This window comes from Python bivittatus, unplaced genomic scaffold (assembly GCF_059951505.1).
Source record: "Python bivittatus isolate LINGU-HERP-01145 unplaced genomic scaffold, Pbiv_v1 ctg000580_np1212, whole genome shotgun sequence".
NCBI lineage: Eukaryota > Metazoa > Chordata > Lepidosauria > Squamata > Pythonidae > Python > Python bivittatus.
Window position 1 is genome coordinate 17,534,288 of NW_028277087.1, and position 23,386 is coordinate 17,557,673.

General features: G+C 38.8%; 1 protein-coding gene across 2 annotated transcripts; it reads right to left on the reverse strand.

Moving 5' to 3' along the window:
- Positions 1-1,061: 1,061 nt before the first annotated feature.
- On the reverse strand, positions 1,062-23,386 carry DLGAP5 (DLG associated protein 5). 2 transcript variants are annotated; one of them, XM_015887922.3, is made up of 19 exons: positions 23,253-23,386; positions 21,434-21,659; positions 20,254-20,444; positions 18,660-18,740; positions 17,444-17,543; positions 17,002-17,106; positions 16,504-16,574; positions 15,841-16,112; positions 14,687-14,808; positions 13,606-13,735; positions 12,536-12,621; positions 11,481-11,641; positions 10,579-10,674; positions 8,001-8,217; positions 6,234-6,438; positions 5,141-5,198; positions 4,261-4,477; positions 3,637-3,683; positions 1,062-1,587 (listed from the first exon to the last, which is right to left on the reverse strand). In XM_015887922.3, the coding sequence occupies exons 2-19, from the start codon at positions 21,651-21,653 to the stop codon at positions 1,462-1,464; spliced, it is 2,505 nt and encodes an 834-aa protein (XP_015743408.1). In that variant the 5' UTR covers positions 21,654-21,659; positions 23,253-23,386; the 3' UTR covers positions 1,062-1,461. The 2 variants fall into 2 exon arrangements, with proteins under 2 accessions (XP_015743408.1, XP_007427434.1); XM_007427372.3 differs by having other exon boundaries at positions 15,841-16,115.

Here is a 23,386-nt window from a genome sequence, read left to right on the forward strand (position 1 = left end):
TATAGTATGATTACACAGATGTATGTTTTTGCTGTAGCTTTTTACCTTTTTGGGCCACACAGAAGGACTGTAAGCACTGGTAATGAAGAATTGTTTCTCAGCCTTGGCATCTTTAAGAGGTGTGGACTTCAATTCCCAGAATGCTGGCTGGAGAATTCTGGGAGTTGTAGTCCACACGTCTTAAAGTTGCCAAGGTTGAGAAACACTGGCCTAGAGGATAGGACATACCTGCTCTGATGCCAAGACTATCAAGCGCATTCACCAGTCTCCAGGAAAAGGCTATCAAAAGCATGGGAAGAAGTCTCCGTGCCTCAGTCTCTTAAGTTGCTGCCTCTCATATCGGATGGACATATTTGGCTTGATTCACAATTGCACTAAGCCATGGATTGCTTCAGGCTTAGTCTGTTGTGTAAAATTAGCCGCAGTTAGCAGTTTGTGAACCAAGGTTTATAACTGATATAGGTAACTGATTGGCCAGATGTGTGTGTCCTCCCATCCAAACCCTATTTTGGAATCCTCACAGCATTGTCAGAGAGCTGAAATTTGACAGGAAAATTGGTGATTTTCAGCAGGTCATTTTATGCAAAAATCAGATACAAAACATGGGACTTAAAAGAAAGATTTTGGTTTAAGCTCCTCTTAAAGGCCAACATTTTTCATCCCCTTCATTCAGTGACATCAGTGTACAGTATTACCAGGCATGCCTTGTAACTCTCCGAGGCTTAACAGAGCTGTCCACATTTGGTTTATAACTTAGTTTAATTGGCTGGGTGATAGCAATACTAATCATGACTTAATATCATGTGTGAACCAGCTTACTACTCAGTTATGATTCAGTGATCAGATCTACACAACTGTTTTAGAAATAGTATCGGTGGAGAACTTGATTTAAAGCAATTATTTAAATTTATATTTTTTTACTTAATTACCCTGATTTAAAAATAAATCTGAGAGGCAGTGGCTGAGGAAAGAATGCTAAAAAAATTCAGATAGAAGGCAAGTACAAATCACCACATAGATGAGAGAATAATCTAGTTTACAGAACTTTAATAATTGTGGTTATACATTGAAGTATAAGTTTGATTATTAAGATTAAAGAAAATAGACATTTAAAATGCAGCAGCCAAATAATTAAGATACTTTTTTCCCCCCCTCTCTCTCCCACCCATTACCACACTTAATGACAAGCAACTATTTAGGTTTGAGATCCGAACTATTTTACCAGTGGTATAGTCAAGCCAATTCAGAACAGTTTTCCTCAAGTCCAGTTCCACTAAAGATGGATATTCAACAGATACAGACCACACAACATCCTATAATTCAGATTCTCTCTAGCAGAAGTATACTTTTGAAATGACAGTTCAGTATATTAATGGAACTAAAACTTATGAAAAGAAATCTTATATTCTTTTTGCACCCATTAATTAAGTGTGCATATGAAGTTTTTAAATATAATTTAACTTATTTCTCCTTGTCTGGGAGAGGAAGAGGTGAGAATACAATAAGGTCGTTGCATGAATCAGCTGACACACTTTTTTCAGCCTTGTTCCTCAGAGGAGTGAAGAAAGAACTGGCATCCAGATTTGGCTATGAGGCAGAAGAAATACTATTAGTACATTGTTAAAATGTAGGTCTTCCAAAATCCCACCAAACTGTTTTCTTGTGGCTGAGAACTTTTGGATGAAAGTATTTGTAGCCAGTTTCAAGGCAATTAAAGTGCTCCCCTCTATTCCAATTTTAATAAGAATTATATAAATGTTTCCTTGAAACACATGAGATGTCTCTACTATATTCCTTGAATTTGGGGGTGGGGTAGGGGTTGGTGTGAAATATAAATGCTACAACCAGAAATACATGTCTGCAGCTCTGCTAGAGGTATTGACATCTTGAGAATCCCAATTTTGCTTGTTTAGAAGCGGGAGAAATTAAGCAAAGGAAAGCAAATTGCTTGATCTCATTGATGCAGAGAACTGAGACAAAGGAATATAGGACTTCTCACAAAACTTCAGGCAAAGCTTTTAGTAATTCCCCCCTGCTGCAAAAGTGGGATGCTGGCATCTTTCCAGCAAGCTGGAATTGTAATGGAACTCAGCCACCCAATATTTCCCCTCTCTGCCCATATTTTCTTACTGAAAACCTATATTATTATCAAACTCATGCTTTGAAGGTAGGCCATGTTATGCAAAAATCATTTATCTACTCAGTATGGAACAGTGATTCCAACAATAATCAGTTTCCTTCATATTTAAAGTTCTGAATTAATTTGGCACATAATACAACCCAAATCCATTTCACTCAAATTGGGTTCAATGTCAAAAGGATGGAACACTTTTTAAAAAGCTACTTTCCACACTACATACTATGCACTTGCTACATAACTGGAGAGCAGAAAAGCCTCCTGAAACTCCTTACTTAATAGTGTTAACTTATGAAACATTACTAAAAGTCCCCAAACCAGCCAAACAAGTTGTGCAGTTAGGAGCCTGATAGAGGTAAAGAATCCTCTGATCTGAAGTGTATTGAGTTCCATTGGACAAATACGTATTTTTCTTTCAGGATATTATTACAGTATTAAAAGTTGCTTCTATCAGATATTTAAAAAATCATCTTCAGTAGATAAAAAGTTTAAAAGGTTTTCTCCTGGCAGATGATCTTCACACTTAAGGACTCCCTATGACACTTGCTATTATATTATGAACCTGTGCACTCATCTCCAACATTGAGCTGTCTTAGCAGTGAGGGTTCTGCCAGTATGTGCTTTCTTTGATTCATATACTGCTTCAAAACCAATACTCCATAGTGGAATCTATATCATGTTTCTAATACAGTTTTGTCCCAAGTGGGGCTGTCTAAATGTGTGCTCATAACCAGGTTGTTTGAAGATGATGAGAGCTGTAATCCAAGATAGATGGAAGGTACCAAATGAGAGAAGGTTGTATGAGAATTGTTGCTCATTGTGGCTCCAACTAATTTTCTCTGTCCCTTTTTCCCTGTGCTGTTCAGATTTAGAATGTAAGCTTTTCTGGGGCAGGGCCCCAGTCTTTTTTGGTTATGAAACTCTCACATTTCATATGCACAAACAGACAATAAACTGATGGTGCTGTAAGAAAGGATAAGGCTAGCTAGACCATTTCTTATGAAGATGCTTTATGTGCTCTCTTTATGGTGCACCATCATCTTCAGTAAGCAATTAGTTTTGGAGCTGGTAAATTCTGGTAATGCATCATAATCGTTACAATAAAAACAAATATTTAACCTAAACTGATCTCAGGCATTTTTTAATTGTGGAAAGTCAAGAGATAACCAGAATAAGAGCTGCCCAAAGATTCTGCCTTTTGGTGTCATGCATGTGACATAGCCCACCTCCCAACAATTGTATGTATCATATGAATCTGTGTATGTCGAGACTATGTCATACAAAAAGGCTTCTATATGAAATGGAATTTTGACAGTGCAAAGTTTCTACTTGCATGGATGCCTCCTCATATATACTGATGTCTCTATGAAGCCTTTATCCCTACAGATGTTCACATCACAAGCATGGATGCCCGGGAGAGACACACACTATCTCCATGATAATTTTATACATTTTAAGTAACATCTAATGGTGCTTCAACTGACTTCAAGCAAACATACCTGGAGATCAAGGATTCCATCATCACTGGAGAAACTGAGAAGAGAGCCTGGAAAATAAAATCTCATTTTCAGAGAAGTACTTTAAAATGCATATTAAGTTATGCATAGATATTAATTATATTATCTGGAAGCTTCCAGTTGAAATAGCTTATGCAGACAACATTCGGAGTGGACTGTACTTACTATTGCTTTAAGCTTATATATCTCTCTAACAAATGCTGAATAACCACGAATGACAATGTTTGAGATGGGTCAGCTCCCAAAATATCCAACAGCTAATCTATAGTAGCAATAGCAGCAGCAGATGAGTTTATGATGAATGGCAATATAGTTGTAATCCTCCTCCTCCTCTTCCTCCTGATTTTATACTTATTAATTTAAAAGTGTTCTATACTGACTGCACTGGGGACATAGTTACATAAAAGCATGCCCAAATTGTAGCCAACAGCTTTTATCAGCAGCCTGAAGCAAAGACTTCAAGTAACTTAGCCATCTATGATACGAGATGCAGACAGCTCTGGAAATTTGATGCCCAAATAATTCTTACATGACCTCAGAATATAAGATCAGCCAAAGAAGTTCTTTATACCATTTATTGCAAGAAAATCCATATATTTTACTTACATTCTGGTGTATGCCGTACTTCATTTTGATCACAAGTTTCTGCAGCCTGAGAATCCTCTGTAGGACTGAGAACACCCTGTTTGACCTCATCTGCAGTGGTGTGTTTCATCTCATCTCCAATTTCTGAAACTTCATTTTTAAATTGGTAATTAGCAGAATCCAAAACATCCATGTCCCTCGAGGATGAGCGCTTGTCGCAGCTGGCTGTTTGTGCATCCTGGATTCAGAAGCAAAGGTAAAGAACGTTTGAGGAGCATGAAGATGGGTCCTTCGTTGCAATACAGAAAAGTGACAGACAAGGTATCTTTAACCCACTGACTGGCATTTATGCAAGGGCATAAACTGACCCTTGCATTTTCATCTAGTTCAATGATTCAACCAAGATTAAAAAAGAAGGTAGCTCACTGTTTCACTTCCATTTCATAGCATTTCTGATTGGTACCCATCCAGCCTCTACATAAAAAAACAACAAGACAGCCACCATTTTCCAGGGTGTTCTTTTGGTAGAGAGTAAGCAGGATGACCTTGACAGAAATGTGCAAGAACCGTTACGTAGGCAAAAAGGGTTGAAACATTTATTAAGTCCTGAGAAACAATATTTAGAAGTCGCTCAGATGGACACCTCCCTGGTTCACTGGAGTATAGAAGGGGGAGGATGGGCAGCACAATCAGACTTGCCAGATTCTGTTATTATAGCCAATCTCAGTGAAAATAGTTCTAGTCTTCATGCGGAGTTGATCTCCTGGTCTGGTCTCCCTAGTGAGGCTGACATGTTTCCATTACCAGCAAATTCTGCAGTCCCACTTTCTGAAGCCACAGAAAATGAATCTGTGACATCCTGATATTAAAGAAAGGTATGTTAAAAGACGATAATACTTACAGTTGCTATTTCTGCCATGTCTGTTATGGCACATAGTTCCTCTGTTGCTTGAGTGCCACTGGAGAAAATGAAAAAGCACACAGATGTGCAGATTTGAAACTATAATTCTCCAGCTTCTGAAAACTTTTAACTTGGAAATGCTGCATGTATACAAACATCATACATAAAACCAATTATGCTTTCTAAATAGTCAAGCATTCTATTCTCATTGTGCCCACCAGAGATTGATGGGAAGCCTATAATAATGATAATAATAGTACATTCCCATTCATTTCCCCCAGCTACTGGCATTCAGAGGATTGCAGGAAATAACCTATTAACCCCCATGACCAGGAATAGCCTCATATCCATTTGATAGGAGTGTGAATTTACAAAGGCATACCAAACCTCCTCTCTTCAAATTGCAAGATATTGGAAGAAAAATGACAAAACTGAAGTTTAGAGGGTGAATTAATACAAAGATACAATTCACAGCTCTTCTAAAACGAATAGCAATTTCTTCCAGCACATTTGCAAGAATGGACTCACTCTTACCATCCCAGGCTATTTTATTCAGCATAGGAAAAGTTGGAAATATCAGCCATGTGATTTACTAACTAATCTACTAAATTAGATTTAACATCATTGCTGAAAGGACTAGAAATCTGAAACAAGAAGATGATTTAACAATCTTTATCCATTAGGCATCATCAGCAGAAAAAAATTACATTCACTGTTTCCAGGACAATTTAAATTTACACTATATTTTCTGATGCATGATGGACGAATTAAGAATTTAGTATAGAGTACTATGATGCAGAAAGAGGCAATGCTGCTTCTGGCTTGAAAGAAGAAAAAGCCCCTTGCTCAAAAGCACCAGCATGCTTGTGGCGTGAAGGTGAAATGGAGCCTATCTAAAGGCAACATATCCTGCATAACGTGCAAGAATTGCTCTGTACGTTGAGCATTCAAGAAATATTTTGCTGCGAAAAATACAAAGTTCAATCTTTCATTTGACCCAAAAGCTCTTATTCTGCTGTGAGACCCATCTGGATCTCCCCAACAGTTGTTATTTCTGCACCAGTCAAAACAAAGGGTTAATCTAGCTGCATACCTTTGTTCAGATGTGGAGCCAAGGTGGTCACTTCCAGCAGGATCTGAGAATGCCTTCGGATCTGGAAAAGGAGGAATCGCTTTGGACGTACTAGGTGTGCCTTGTCTCAAAACACAGATCTCCGCACAACTCTGAATCAAAGCCTTACTGGCAGACCTTGGGGTCATCCGTCGGGAAATCCTGCTGGTGGATTTAGGAGTCCAGCCTGTAGGCAATGGATGAAGGATGCAACTGAATATTGTATTAATATGTTACCCATGTTAAATATTGAATTCTTAAAATATAGCCCTGTGCCCCCAAATCTGCAGAAGATAGGGAAGAAAGGATGCTGAATGCTTGAAGCATGAATATATATAATAAAAGGACTGAAATAAGCCATCCTCACAGTCAGTTTTCCTCACACTGCATATTCTATGGAGACAATCTGGAAAGTTTTAAAAGGGGATTTGACCAATAGTAAGGCATTCTGCAGGTGCCCTCTTCATAGCTTTCCTCACAACTTTGAGGTAGGTTAAATTGAGAGTGCCTGACTTCCCCAGATGAACTTCATGGCTGAGTGAGGATTTAATCCTGGGTCTCTCTGGGTGTATCCAGACATATCCTAATGCAAGGGCCCAAAATGCCACACTTGGATTTTGACTGGTGTGCTGGAGGATTTCCCTGCCTCCACTGCAGAACAGGCTGCCAGGATTCATGGAGCAGGAGTTTCTGGAGGAAAACCTTCCATTTGTAAGTTTCCCTCCCTTGGGAAGCTCAACAGTTAGAAGTGTCTCTCACATGTTCTATCTAAAGTTAGAAAATTATTTACAGTACATGTGTGCTTGCATGCATGTTCCTTAAACTAAGAGGATACAATGAAAAAACAAAGGGAGAAAGCAGCAGCTCCGGAGGAAAATGTTTTGCAATGAAACAGCCTTGTTCCCATTTCAATTCCTTATTTCAGTTTTGATAATTAGCTACCAGCTGCTGTAAGGCTTTCTGATTGCAGTTTGCTGAAGGCCCAATGGATCCCATCACCTTGGGGATGGACTGCTCCATCTACCCAGGCTTTTGGAGTGGGTGGCTAAAATAAAAATATATTATAAAATATACAACAACATAAAATAAAATAAATGTATTTTATGTGGGGGTGCCTTTGAAGATTACTTGGAAGCTACAAGTGGAATAAAATGGAGCAGCCTACATACTGTTGGATGAGAACCACCATAGTCATGTAACACTGTTATTGTGGGCACTGCACTAGTTGTCAATAGGGCTTTGAGTACAATCAGGGTTGTTACCTATGAAGTCCTACCTGTCTGGTCACCTATCTGCTTGCTACAACTAGAACCAATCTATCAAGTATGTATGTCCTAAGTGGAGGTGCTAAAGATTCCCCACTCCATGCGAGCTTCAGGGAAGATGGACTAGGAGGCCATTTTTCTTAGCCCTTATGGAATAACTTGCCCTCAGAGACCTGGATGGCATTATCTTTAGGAAAGCAGTAAAAGAAAACTATTTCAGAGAGCTTTTAGTCTTTAACACTGCTAGAACTTGAACAATGAGGGAAAATGGATATTGTGATGTTTTATGGTTTTGTGGATATTATGTAAACCACCAGGAATTCATGTGGAGTCAGCAGGATATCACTACTGCAATAGTTATTTATTTATTTATTTGATTTATATATCAAATTTGTCACCGCCCACCTTGTTGAAACAACTCTGGGCGGTTCTCATAATATCATAATAAAGTCGTTCTTGCACAAAGGCAGTGCTCTGGACTGACCTGGAAAAGGTTTAGCAGGAGATTCAATTTGGAAAAAACCTCCATCAAATATCCGTTCTGCTTCTTTGGGTGTTCCTTGGCCTGAAGCCTCTACTGCCAACCCTTCTTTTTTCTTGTTCTTCATGGCTGCTTTTACAGCTGCAAGACGTTTTCTGGCTGCTCTCCTTTCAGCAGACCCCCCTGCTGCTTTGGTGGTTCTTCGAAGGATGGGCTTTTTCTGGAAATCAAAAGGTATCTTGGCAGTGCTGATTCTCAAGAGCCTTCAAAAACTCAAGGCACAGGGAATACAATCAGACCTCTCTAGAGATCCTGCCTGTATCATGCAGACACTGACACTTCCTCAGTCAGAGAGGAAGAGACAGGACCCAGCTCCGGTGACATCTCAGCCACTGGAATTCAATCCTGAGTAGTTTGACAGAGTTTAGGGAATATGATCCAAAGCAGTGTTTCTCAACCTCAGCAACTTTAAGATGCATAGACTTCAACTCCCAGAATTCCCCAGCCAGCATGGCTGGCTGAGGAATTCTGGAAGTTGAAGTCCATGCATCTTAAAGTTGCTGAGGCTGAGAAACACTGATCCAAAGAAAACAAAAACAAAGCCCTATGCTGCTGTTGCTATTATTATTAGTAGTAGTATGGCTGCCTATCTCATCTAAGCAACTCTGGGCGGCTCACAATAGGTAAAAAACAATCCAATAAAAATAAGTTAAAAAAACCAATATACAAACATATAAAAACCACTCATAATCAATTTAAAACAGAAAATCTCTGCTGAGGTACTTTGCTGAGAAGTGTGCCCTCTGGTCCAGATAAACGATAAAGATAAGCCAAGTTGGTCACCAGCATCCTGCAATGAGTGGTGGGGAACATCCTCACCAGTTTGCTTTCTGGGAAATTCATTTTTTGTGAATAGGCCCTTCCTTCCATCACTGCAGTCATTGAATGAATGTGCAACTCTCTCCCAATCCATGATGGGATGCCCAAAGTGTACTCTCAAAATTTCAGATGAGCCTACCAGTCCAAAAGATTTTTCTATCCTAGGGAATATCTCACCAGAGAAAACAGTATTTCAGGTAGGAAAGAAAAAGATTAGTTCTACTCGGGTTGTCAGGGGCTGAGGTTCTGAGATCAGAACTGTGATAGGTGAAAGTTAAAATATACTTCCAACAGAACATGTTCTTCTGTTAACCCTCTTCCTGACTATTCAGGCAACTACTGTAGAATAGTTTATTAACAGGAGTGGAAGAAAACAGCACAGAAAAAAGCAGTTTTTTTCAAAATAAAAGCATATTACAATTCTGAAGCACAGAACCGCTTGTCACAGTATTTTAGTTAAACCCTGACTGACTCACAAAGATATCCAGTGCCAAGCCCTCTAATGATAAACTATGATATGAGATGACCTCACTCATAGGAAGTATTAAAGGTCATCTTTCTCAATCTGGACTACCATACTGATAAATTCAGTACTGAATGTTGAATTAAATTCAGTTCCCTATAAGACAAATTTCACAGTGTTAAGCTATTCATAGCAGCTAGTGTAACTCAGGAGTGTCAAGGCAAGGCAACCAAAATATCAGCCATGGTTCTATATTAGCTTACAACACCAAGATTCACTAAAAATATAAATTACATGTCAGATATTAGAAGCTTGGATCAAAATCTCAAAAATCAATGCACTTATTTGCTTATAAGAAGCAAACTTCTGGTGCTCCTTAGAGGAAAATGGGTGAAGGGGGCATTAACAGGTAAACCTGAACCAGGCTAAAAGCCAGAAAGTGAGGTGGCTACAAAAAGGAAAGTGGGAGGACAAAGAAATTCTTCACTGGCACTTAAGCGTCAGCCTGAATATGGATGGCGATGCAATTAATTAGCCATCAATGTATACAATGCTTTACCACAGGGTTCCTCAACCTCAGCAACTTTAAGATGGGTGGACTTCTGGCTAGGGAATTCTGGGAGTTGAAGTCCACCCGTCTTAAAGTTGCTGAGGTTGAGGAACCCTGCTTTACCAAGTACCATAAGACAGATCTCCACTCCAAAGAATTGAATAGTGAAATTACATAAAAGAAGAGGCAGAAGGGGCAGAAAAACAATCTTATTATTTCACTTACTTATGCTTAGTAAGGATGGGCATGGAAAGTTTGCTGCACCCAGGGTCACCTCCTTAAAGAAGCTGTGCCTTTTTCTGAGCTCACACCGTACGGGGAGAGTCCCAGGAAAATATGGGACTGAGTTAAGGAGGCACCACTACTTTGATGTCGGGGACTGCATGGACGCCAGGCAAACCCACAAAAAGGCATGGCTTCTTTAAGGAGGTATGCCCTCACAAATCACATTTTCCATTTTGGATCTGAATAGCTGTGCATCCCTGGTACTTAGGCGTGGTTACATGATGCGTTACAGTTGCCAGAAGATGAACAGGTAGCTAAGTTTAGTAAAGTTCTGATCCAGAAGAAACTGAATTGTATCCTTTTCATGCCGTTGCCTGTATCGCTCAAGAAAGTTTGCCCTTCAGAAATAGTCTTGGTAATTACATGCTATACAGAATCAACTCCTAAAAGCAGAACTCTCATACCTTGGCAGGTCTTTGGGCCTGAGCATCATCCACCATTTGCCACCCATTCACCCGAAGCTTCTTCAAGGTCACAAATTTTTTGTTTATGTCTTCTACCTATTTGAGGAAAAGAAAGGTTGCAGAACAAGACTAAAGTGAACCAAAGTTGCAAGAAAAATCTGGTTACGTTTTTTAAAACAAAGATATTAAGCCTTAAAATGCATAGTAAGCTTCCTTAGGAAATACCAAGATGAACGTACATCTCAACAGGAAGAAATCTTAGAAATGCCTTTTTGCAAATCTGTACTGAAAACATGAGTTAACTTCACGCATCATACTGACAATGTATTCCATGCACACTTATAAAAGTCTGCTTTCTTTAGAAATCTCTAAGTTTAGGAATTTATGTTAAAATATGTCATTGAGATGGAGCCATATAAAGCACATCAGCTTCACCTAGAAATCAAAGATATGACACTTTTAGCCATATCTTATGAATCTCCTACAACATTGCATTGTATCCTGCTGTTTCGTGCGAATGAAAATATGGATTGCCAAATTTAGCACTTGCTGAAAAACCTCAGCTTTTATTCCAAGATGCAAGTTTCAAATTTACCTGATGGCTAAAACAGGCTTGAATTTTGTGTGTGGAAATTAGTAAGCTCTCAGAAGCCAAGAGACAATCATGTTCAAGCTGAAAAGCATAATTTCCTAATGGTGTATTTTCTACAAGTTACATTTTCCCCCCAGTTTAGGATAATTCTTCTAATTTACCTTTTTATTCAACTGCAAAATCTGAATTATTAGGCTAGGATTTATTTGTTTACTGTTGACTAAGCAGAGATCTGGCCATTAAGTAAAGGTAAAAGACCAAGAAGGGTCAGCTGAATGCAAACAGGAGCTTCCCAGTTAAAAATTCTTACTTGAAAGTTCACCATATCCCAGAATCCATCCAGATCTGCACACATTGTCTCTTTCTCTCCACGTCTGAATTCACAGTTATCTATCAGCCCTTCAAACTGTTTGAATCTCTCTGCCACCAACAGTCTGGTTTGCCCAACGGTTGTGCGGACAAGATCTTTTGCTGGAAAAATAGTATTTTGTTGCATACAGTATATATAGATATAGACACATAGACATAGAGGTAGGTCACGATTCGTGTGAGTTCAAATAATGTGATATTCAATTCAGTGCAAAGTATAAATTGATTCTAGGTCACATTTAATGCTGCCTAAAATCCAGTTATTGCAAGGCTAGTGTGTGTGTAATTGAGGCTAACACATGCACAGTTGCAGTTTTAGATGCTGCTAATGTTTGTGCAAAATGCAGAAAAGGAAGATTCCGTCAGAAGGAAACAATAATGGGCAAGTGAAGGAGTTTACTCTCAAGGAATTTTTCGAGCTGTAGAAGTTGTGAAGCAAAAAATCATGGATGCTGACCCTAATCTCGATCGAAGCATGTAAACTTGCCAAGATGTAGATAAAGCATTCTGTGTCTACTAGCATATGTATGAAGATTTAAAGAAAGAAAAAACAGTTCAGTTTACACTGCTAAAATAAACATAAAGATGTTTTTGTAGTGTAAGTTTACCTTTAGGAATGATATCTAGAATTTTTTTGTTTGTATTTTGGTTTCTATAACTACTGTGACTTTGTTAACCATAAATTTAAATAAGTATATTCTTTTTATCCTTTATTGTAATATTTCATTAATATACATGTTTTATGTTTACATTTTTTTGTTGCCTATTTCTGTCAAGCTGGAACCAATTACCATATTTTCCATAGAAATATCACTTCAAATAGTGCAAATTTGAATAATGCCACCATTTTGTAGGATTCATTAACCACACTAATCAAGACCTACCTGTAGATATACAGACATAGATATACGGGCTTATTAGAGTCACAGTCAAACCCAGGTGGCTGTTTATTTCTGACAATAATTTCACAAAACCTCTTCGTGTTTTGTCTCTTACCCTCCTCCGGAATATCCATTTCAACAGTTTCATCCCATTCAAGACAAAGCGACGCCAGCCTCTCTGTCTCAGACTGAAGAATGTTTCTTTTAAAAAAAGCAGATTCAGACATACAATTTCTCATTATTTCAATTAATGACCCAGTTTTCTACCCATAAGACTCTCAAAGGAGCTAACAATATAAAACTGAATATAGTAGCTTCAGGACCAATAATAGCAATTAAAAGTATTATTAATCTAAGTAAAAAACACAACACGTTATACTACATAGAGTTCTTCTCGTTATCAAGCTAAACATTGGCTAAGGATGGGCGCATTACAATTCTTAGGTCTGAGAATCATACCCCACTTCTACTACTTCTTTTCCTACTCATACCCGGTTCTAAACAAAGAGTGGCAGAATGTGCTGATTCAGTTTCATACATGTCATATTTTAAAGAGTAATTAGTTACCCTGTTTTCAATTCAGAAACATCAGTGCCAATGCCTATAGTAGCAGCATGGGAAATATAGTCCCAATAACAAGAATGGATTCTAGGCTAGATAGTCCTAAGTAGGCCCTTTTTGCCAGCCATTTTACTTCATTGCTGCTCATTCGAGGGAGGGAACAGACAGTAGGGAAATTACCAGTCCTACCATTCTGTTTACACTCTACTTAGACCAGTGTTGTCCAAACTTGGCCACTTTAAGATGAGTGGACTTCAACTCCCAGAATTCCCCAGCCAGACTTAGACAGTCCACTTAGAAGCTGGTGTAGGGCTGGTATATACTTTTCAGAAATAGGCTTGGATGGAAGAGTTAAGGCCTCAGTGCACAACAGCAAACTTATAAGTAGGTATAATCTGATGTTAACTCCAAGCAATTACAACAGCAGGTAAAGGTATCCTTAAAGCAGGGCAAATGGATTTGGGCACCATTTCTACTCCCCAGTACCCATGGTTAGCAAATCTGTCGCTTATTTTAATACAGATTAAAATACATTTTAATCCCCTTTAGAGAAAAGATGTTAACAAGCATCCATATTAGTCAGGCAGTTTATTCATTTAGGCCCCTTTGATCTTGCCTACAAACCTGAAATAGGGCACATCATGCTGGAGCTTTGTTGTTGGCTCTGATATTTCAGTTACTAGTAAGCTTGGTTGCTGCTCACTGCTCTCACTTTCAAAAGCAACATTATCCCTCATTTCATTGGGCACACGTTCTGGAAGAAAGAAAATTATTTTAGAAAGAAAGTAGCAGAATCTGTATAAAATATAGGAAGAATGGAAACTGCAGCAAAAAGGCTATAACTGCTCTTTAAGTAATTATCAATTAAATTTAAACCATCTTATTAGCCAAAACCCCAGTATTTTGGATGTTTCAGGTTGCAGTTACATATAGTTGACCAAAAGCTATCTTTTTGCCTTCCTCTCCTTTTACAGTAACGCAAGGGGAACGGAGGGGGTAACCTGTCACCCCAGGGCTGCTTATGGTCTCTGAACTTTTTTGTTTTTTGTTTGGTGGCCCTGGAACCTGACCATCTCATTGCCAAATTTTAATATTCTGTGATTATGAAGCAGTAAATACAGGTAATGGTTAAGCCTAAAATAAGCTTAACACAGTTACGAAAGAAAAAACAGGCTGTCCCCCAATGAAAATCTAAATGCTGTCCATATGGCTGATGCACCCTCAGTCACACTGCATCATCATCATCCCATCCACAAGGATCCCTCAAAAGGCCAATGGGTTTGGGTAAAAACAAACAAACAAACAACAAACAAAAGAAACCCCCAACCCTGACGCATTGCCACAGGGTCTGAGTTAAGGATGTGCCAACAGAGCACTTTAGACTGGGCATGAGTACGTGGTCAGTGCTCAACTCAAAAACACATTTTCCTGGAAGAGTCCAGGGAACGATGCAACTTCACTCAGGAGGTGTTCACAGATGCAGAATGTTCAGCCACACCCATTCCAAAGTACCTCTTCAGCTTCAGATCCGAAGTGTAGCACATCCCTACCTGTTAGGTATGTCAGCACTACAAACCAAAGACTGAGCTGGAGAAAAAGGCAACTTGCCTAAAGGCAAATGTGTATTCACAATGGGACTTCTTGCCTCTTTTTAAGTTTTTGTCTCTTAGCACCCATGATATAGTAGAAGCTTTCTTAGATATACCTGCTATAACTTCTTCCAATAAATCCAGGGCATATTGGTGTCCTTCAGTGGCTTCCTTTGTCACTTCTGGGTTAGGGGACAACTGTGGATCATAATTTTGTGCTTCTTCTTTGTAGACTTCACTAATAATGATAATAATACACAAAATATAAAAATCTGCAAATAGAAGTAGAACGACTATAGCAAAAGAAAGCAAAGATAGTACCAATAGTTATAGGTGCCTTAGGTGCAATCCCAAAACACCTGGAGCACCACTTGAACACCACCGGCATTGACAAAATCACCATCAGTCAATTGCAAAAGGCAGCTTTACTTGGAACACCTTATATCCTGCGACGATACCTTTAAGACCATCAAACAACAACAGCTGCCAATCCAGGTCCTTGGGAAGGACTCCATAGGTGGATAAAAATGCCAAATCCAGTCTAAACATCTGGCTGACTATGCAACCAACCATCATCATCATCATAAATCATTTGATATGATATGCATATGAATGGGCTCAATAAGGATCTAATGCTGGGAAAGGTGGAAGGAAAGAGAAGAGGACAACCAGCAGCAAGGTGGATGGCTTTAGTTACAGTGGCAATGAGTGCACTGTTGGGAGACTTTAAAGCACAGGTTAGAGATAGATTGCCATGGAAAAAATCTACCTATGTGGTTGCTAAGAGTTGAAAACAACTTGATGGCACATAATCGATTAATCAAATCAATATTATAGTCCTATTTGTATGCATGCTTGGATTTAAAGTTTGCTCCTTGAAGCTGAGTCTCTGTACACTCCCAAAATTATGCTGAACAACTGTGCCATCTGAGACTACAATACTATTTTGATTTGGTACCTCCATCCAAAAGACTTCCTATAGTCCTCATAATTTCAGAGTGCTTTAAATAGAAAACCACTATACATAGCCAGGAGCAACTAGGTCATACACAGCCTTGTAGAGCTGAGGCATTTTAAGAAAAGACCAATTGCAGTAGGGGTAAGAAGGACTAGGAATTAGCAAGTGAGGAAACTGGAATAATTCTCTTCCTTTGCTGTTTCCCAAGTCAGCTTGAACCTGAGGCAGCATTAAGAAAGGGAAGAAAATGAACATAGTTTGAACTAATTCGTGAGACACTTTATAAGAAAGTCTGAAGCATGAGATCCTTACTTGGTTGTTTCTGAGGGGCTCCATGAAAGATTGGGTGATAAGAACACATTTGCCCTGGAAGGGGTCATTGGTTTCACCTTATAGGTGGTCAAGCCTTCGGGAGGCTTAAAGACAAAATTCTGAGGGGCAAACGAACGGCTTCTTTTTGGGGGTGCTGGCACGTTTTCTTTCTCAAGGAAGGCCTTATTCTGTTCACTGCTTGCAGCCGGTTGAAGCTTCACCTCTTCTTTCTTTTGGTCCACTAGAATATCTTGATTCGTACTGTGTGCTACCTGCTAAAACACACAGTGATTTCTTTTTCAATTTTAACACAAACACACACACACACACACACACACACACACAAATAGTTTTACTGGAAAATATTAGTAGGTAACATAACAATTTCATTTGTCTCTAGGTCATATTTGAGAATTTGATGCATTCAAAGCTACCAACTTAAATACAAACAATTGTGGAATATTTCCATCATCATGATTTGCCTGAATATATGCTTGCACTCAACTGAGCTGAATCAGCAAGACTTCACTATTTCAGTTTAGGCAAGCCGCAATCTTTGATTTCAGAACTGCCAACTGGGGATAATAGTAGCATACTATTTATGGTATGATACAACATAAATGAAAAAGGACATAAAATTATACTATGAAAAAATAAACTTACTGTTGTCTCTTTCTTCATTATCTCTTTTTGCTGCTTTCCTTTAATTGTAACTCTTTTCTGTGGCAGATCACCTAAAACAGAACAGACTGAGCATCATTCCGTACATTTTTCACTACAAGGAATTCAACTGCAACAATAACCACAACAACCACAACAAAGCAATGGAAGATAAATCATTTTATAGAAGTAGAGAGGGAAATGCATCAGAAGTGCAATAGAACAGAATTCAAATCAAGAAAACCTATAGCAAAATGACCAAGCAAGTGGCAACACCTAGATGATTTTGTTTGCACTTAGTAGATCGGCAAGATCATGGCTGGTTACAAGTTAGATGGGGGGGGGGGCAATATGCAAGATTGGGAAATTGAAAAAAAACATCCCAGAAGAACCAAGAAAACTGCATGGTTGTGTTCACATGTTGCAAGGAATCAAACCTGAATCAAGGACATCTTTACTTTTAGCTGTCCAAGTAAAGTACTTTAGTACTATTTCACCTACTTGAAGTTATATTTGGTTGTGATATTTGTGGTATTTTGGACTTGGCTGCTGCTGCTGCTCTTGTCATTCTTCCACGTGTGGTTCCTGAGATGGCAGACTGCACCTCTGAAAGAAGATGGCAGAAAGCTGTGCAATCACAAAATCTTTCATGTTCTGTGTAGAAGGCAGGGATGGACATCTTTTTTGCAGGGCAAAAACTGAATAAAGTTGACTGGACCATGTCATACAACTGGGCAGGGCTGGGATTTTCTAGTTGTTCTGGTACTAAACCTATTTTAGAGCTTCCACTATAGTTTTCATGTGTTTCTTGCTCCACAGTGATATGAAACTGCCTCACCAACGTCTGGCTATTGCATCACCAAAATTCACTGGAGCCATTGGAGCAGGCTCCGAGGGCTGCAAGAAAGGTGCCCTTATTTAGATAAGGACAAAGAACTCATACCTCTACTCTCTTTTTTGGAAGGTTTGTCTATGTAGATCTGCTTCTGTTCATGCTGAGCTATCTGCAGACTGTAGCCCTTGCTGGTATAGCTAGACGCAATCTAAAGAAAGAAATACAAATTTAAAAACACACCTTTTTTGTGAAAAAGCAAACACTTTATTATTCATTTAATTCCAGAGTCTATAAGCAGACATTGGCTAGCCATTTATTCCATCAGTGATCGGAGTCTTTGATCTAGCCTTTGTAAATCTCTGTTTAGTCACCTGAAGCTTGCCTTAAATCTCTACCATCCAACAGCCAGCATTAAAGATATTGCTTCAATAACAAGATCAAGCATTTCAAAATGCAGTTCTCAATTTTATATGAAAGTGATAGCCTCTGTATCTTTCTGTTTAAAAATGTACCAATAATGGCACTTAAAGTCTTGGGCATATAAAATCTAGTAGTGTTTTAAGCAAAATAATTATTCTAAAATTAATATATAAGATCTAGGATGTAAGAGAATTGTGCACCCAGTTCCACATACTAGAAAAGAAAGAGATGGAAGGAACATGAAGCATGTGTTTGTTGATCAGCACTCTCTTCCATTCTTCATGTTGTAAAACAAATAGCTCATGATTAAAAGAGTTTTCATCATATTTTTTGATATGGCATGAGCCTTCACAACCCCCCTTGGGCATGTCTCTAGATGTTACGCTGTCCCTTGAAACGAAGAATACACTAATGAGGATTTTAAGACTTGTGTTGGATTCTTGGATTTGTCTTTTTTAATCAAACACACGGTCAAATGCAAATTACATCCCCCTCCCCGTGGTTAAATAGTTGAATAACTATTTAAGGAACTTAAGAGCATCAAGAAGTTGGAGAAATAGATTTTCTTGTCCAAACCCCTCCTCCAAATCATTGTCCGGATTAGACAGAACAAATCAATTTACATGGTATATTAGTATGCTGATTAGCATAGATCAGAAAGCACAGAACCTGCGCCCCTCAGTTTTTGGCTAAAAATCATGTATTTATCTTCCAATATGAACAAAACTGAAGTAGGGTAGGTTTAATTTTGGGTGTTGCAATATACCACAAATCAGCTAGTCAGTTACTAAAATTTCACGTATAACCCAAAATTATCCACCCTGATTTAACTGCCACAAATATGATAGAACATTTTTGTAGTTAACATGCAAATACTATATAATCACAAACACGTAAGACAAACCGTTGAGAGCTGTGGCCTCCTTGGTTCTGGCAATTGTTTTTTTGACTTTGACCTTGTTACTCGCATTACAGCTGGAGCTTCCTAGGAACAATCCGGACATAAGAATGAGCAAAATTCCAATCTCTATATTATATGTGCAACTTTTAGCAAGAAACATTTTTGGAATAACCTGAAAGCAGTTAGGAATTCTCATGCAACCTTTTTTATGTCTTATTTTACTCCTGGTTATTTATTTTCTTAACTACTGCTGCTTGATTGCCTACTGATATTTTAATATGTGGCTTTCAGGAATTCTCCAAAAGCAATTTATAAAAATGTTCAAACTAAAGCAACATTTTTTTAAAAAAAGTAAAGTGAGTAAAAAGAATTGCTGGAGGGTAAGTTTAAAACATATGCAGTTAAATCATTCATGTAACTATGGACTTTATCCAGAAATTGAAAAGGCTCTGTGTTCACTTAAACTGCTCAATTGTCTTATTCCAACTGAATTTTCCACACTATTGTATAACAATTAATGCCCGCCTTTCATGTTTTTGAGATTTTTATTCTATCATTTCTCCAAAGTATTTAGAGCGGCATATATGCCCCTCCTTGGCATTCTTCACATAGAAGTCCCTATAGATTGCATATGTATGCATTACTGGCTCAGGATCATGGAATCAAATCATAGTCAAATGCACATTTGAATTACATTTCCCCTCCAGTGGTTTAAATCTAACGTATCAAACTGCAACATGAAAGTGCCACCTAACATTACAGAGTATTGTACAATGTAAAACTAAACAGGATGAGCTGTGAGAATCACCACCAACCCTATCAACAGCTGTGAAATACTGTATTCAGAATAAAGCATTTGTGCATTAACTCAATGAAACTTCAGAAACTTCAAATATTTAAAGCAGAGAAGCCATCTCACACAGAACATGCAGACCTTTCCCTTTTAGGTGCACCAAGTATGAAGATGGTTAATCATAGAGAAACTGCTTCTTCCTAGCTTATCATGTAGCAGCCTCTCTGGTCAGGAAACCAGAGCAGAATGTCAAGCCTATACATTCTATCTATTTGGAAGGGATCTGAAGAAGACTGTTTAAGAGCCAGCTATGTGTTTATCTTGTTATTCCTTCACTTGAAGAATTAGAAAATCGGAAGTGAAAACTTACTCATAGCTCCTTTTTTATTTAAATAAGACAACCCGACAAAGCATCAGTTTAAAGACTTTGCCTTTCCTGGAAATATTCTGGTGAGCATTATGACACCCCACATAATAATAACAAGATCGTGATCTGGCTATTGTAAATGGACCTTATACTCATGTAACCTTTCCTTCCATCTTCGTACATAAATCTCCTCTCCCTTTCGGATGCACAGAAGCTATTGTTATCCACTAAACCACAGCCAGAAATATACTTCAAATCTAGTTTCCAGTTCTAGGTATGGACAAACAAGAAATTGCATGAACTGAAGTATCTAAGAAGAGCAGAGAACCTGTGAAGTTCTACTCATGCTTTATCAACCCAACACATAAAGTAGCTGTTTCAACAATTCGGGTTCAGTAAAGGAATACAAGATGCATATTGAAATATAAAGTTCTTACTTTCTCCTTTGATTTGTTCAATACTGGGATCTGTGATGCTTTTGAGAGAAAAGCAGGGACCTCCGGTTTGAATTGTCCACATTTAAAAATGGGTTTGTCTCTCTGATCTTTAAGCTTGCGAAGTTCTTTTTCAGCTTTGTAGCGCTGAAGCATTTCCAGGCGCTCTTGTTCACGAGTCTTGGCTGCAAGATCTAAAATTTAATATATGTGAGGAGGAAAGTTGAAATACCACATAAAGTGTGGCCTCAAGATTAAAACTTACCTTGAATAGCTAGAACACTAGACTCAAATCAAGAAGACCATATTCAAGAGAGGTAAAAACAAAGTCCTGAAATTAGATTCACAACAAACACAGTACATGCATAAGGCAGAAAGACTTAGAGTGGCAACAACATACATGAAAAAGATCTAGCCAATTTAGTTAATTGCAAGCTGAACAAAAGCCAGTATCTAAAAACCAAGAAAATCTCAGGCTACTTTAATAGCAGCACAACATCCAGAACACAAGAAACAATAGTCCCAGTCTACTTTATGTTGCTCAGATCAAATGCCAAATTGTGTTCTGGGCGTCATGTTCATAAGAACCCTTACATGAAGAAAGTCCTCCAGAAGAATGCAGACAAGATATGTTTGGTGAGAAACAATTAAGAGCTTGGATACATAGAGAGGACAGAAAACTAATCCTAAGTGGAAGCTAGAGCAGATTTCAATTGTCCCAGGAACAAAAACAAAATTAAAATGTGGAAAATACAAGACAGCAGGCTTCCTTCTAAACCAGTGTTTCTCAACCACGACTGGCTGGGGAATTCTGGGAGTTAGTCCACACATCTTAAAATTGCCAAGGTTGAGAAACACTGTCTAAACATTAGACATAAAGTAAAAATTGCTTCAAGAGGAGATGGTTCTACTTTATGATAAATATTTAAGCAATCTGTTAAAGATGTTATAACTTTGTAAATTCTGCACTGAATGGTACAGAAATCCTTTCCAGGTTTACAACCGTGTTAACTTGAAAACATCCCAGAAACTGTAATACAATTTAACCCAAGTGTAGGCTAAAACTGAAAGAGCTCATGGACTTCAAAAGATAACAGAATAACTTAGTGAATTTAGGAAGGACAACAAAGATAAAGACTCAAAATAAGTCTTGGTTAATATTAAGTCACAAGTTTTTACTTACTTGGCTTTGGCAAGCACCTTTTGCTTCTTTCTTCCAGCTGAGAAAGAGCTTTGTCTCTTGATGGCTGCGTATTCACATCAACTAGTCCAAATTGTCTGCCCTTATTAAATTCCTTGTGCCTACTCTCTTTTTGAAACATGGACTTTCGGCGCACAAGTTTCGTCTTGAGTGTCTCAATGCTCAGATCTTTTTTGTACCGAGTGGCAAAATTTGAGGCCATCTTAATCTAGATACAAAATAAGGGCAAGAAGCATTTTACATTACAGATCTTTTGCTGTCTCCTCCAAAATTGTGTTCACCGACAAGTAACTTGCTTCTATGCATGTTGGTAAACTGGGTTGTAACAAGCAGCAGAATGTACCACTATCATACACCAAGCAATGTAACTTTCCTCACAGGACAGTTGCTTCATCTCTGATAATTTTAGTTACCCTTTTCTATATACATGTAAATATCTTTCTGGAGTAGGGCAACCAGAAAAGTACATGTTATTCTAAGTGCAATTGCATTGTAGATGAATGCCTTATAATACTGGCAGTGAGTGTTCTTTTTTCCCCAGTTCCTTTCCTAAATTCCCAGAACCAGACCACTGGTAGCTCAGAGTTACCAAGTCTGATTGGGGGCAGCTTCCTTAGGCATCTTCCAGAGTTTACCTGGACATGATGAGTACTGAATCTAGGACTTTCTGCAGAAAAAGCATTAAGCATTTTCAAATACTGTACTGTACCTGTTCTTATATTTAAAAATGTAAGGCCCAAGAAAAAAAAAATCTAGCAATATACAGTAAGTCACAGAACTGAATGTAAACACTTAGAGCTTCTTTGCTTTCTAATGTTTTGTCCTATTGCAAAGCAAGATTCCCCCCCCCCAAAAAAAACTCCAAAACAAATGCCTTAAACATCAGAAGAATATAATGGCTGGACTGGACCAACAGCTTATCTAGCCCAGCATCTTGCCTCTTAGAGCAGAGCAAGAAAGCAATAGTCCCCCACTTATAGTTTTTTTCATAGCAACTTATGTTAGCAATAAACTGCATATAAACCTGGATTTTCCTTATAGTCTGTGGATAAGGCAATTCTACCTCTCAGTCAGCCCCGGGGGAACCTGAGGCCTGAGATATAGCACACCCAATTCCTTAGCAATTCCCTACTCCTCAACTGGTGAAACATCCACACCATGGCATTAAGAAGTCTGTTACCTCACTGGCAGAATGGCATTTACTCTAGTTCCGGAAGCCCCTCTACTAATTTTGTGACACATTTGGGTTTCTTCTTCATGCATTCGTGGAAGACTAAGACAGGGCAGCCATTGCAGAATGCATTGGAATGCCACCCCCAACATCTCCAGTCGGCACAACCAAGGCCACCACAGATGGGGTGATGGCAGTCACAGTCCAACTTCTCTGAAGGACATTGGCGGCTCTGGATCACCTGAAGTCTACATACATTTAAACCCCAATGAAGTTGGCCTGTTTCTGGTAGCACTGCCATGCTCTGTGGTTGTGTTCATAGAGGCTGAGCATTACAGCTTCTCAGGGCTGTTAAGACTTCTTAATCCTTTATTGGTTCTTTATGCTAACAAGACAGCGATGAGGAAGAGGCATCAGCGCTAATCAAATTAACGCCCGCTTCAGATCAAATTTTCTGCTTCCAAATACACAGATCCAGAAGACCTTCAGCCCTCCTCCTCCTCCTCCTCCTCCTCCTCCTCTTCCCCGACTCCATAGCCCCGCTCCCAGGTCCTTCTATTCCCCCAACCACGTAACCCCCAACCCACGTAAATTTCTGAGCCGTCCCTGAGGAACATCGCACCGCCATACCTCACGGCCTCACGCAATCTCCGCACCCGGTTAGATCCACGCGCAACCTTGAACGGCTAGATCGACCGAGCAGGCTCGGTGGGAGCTCCGGTTCAAATTTTTGCTGCCGTTTCTGATTGGCCGTTGAGGAAAAG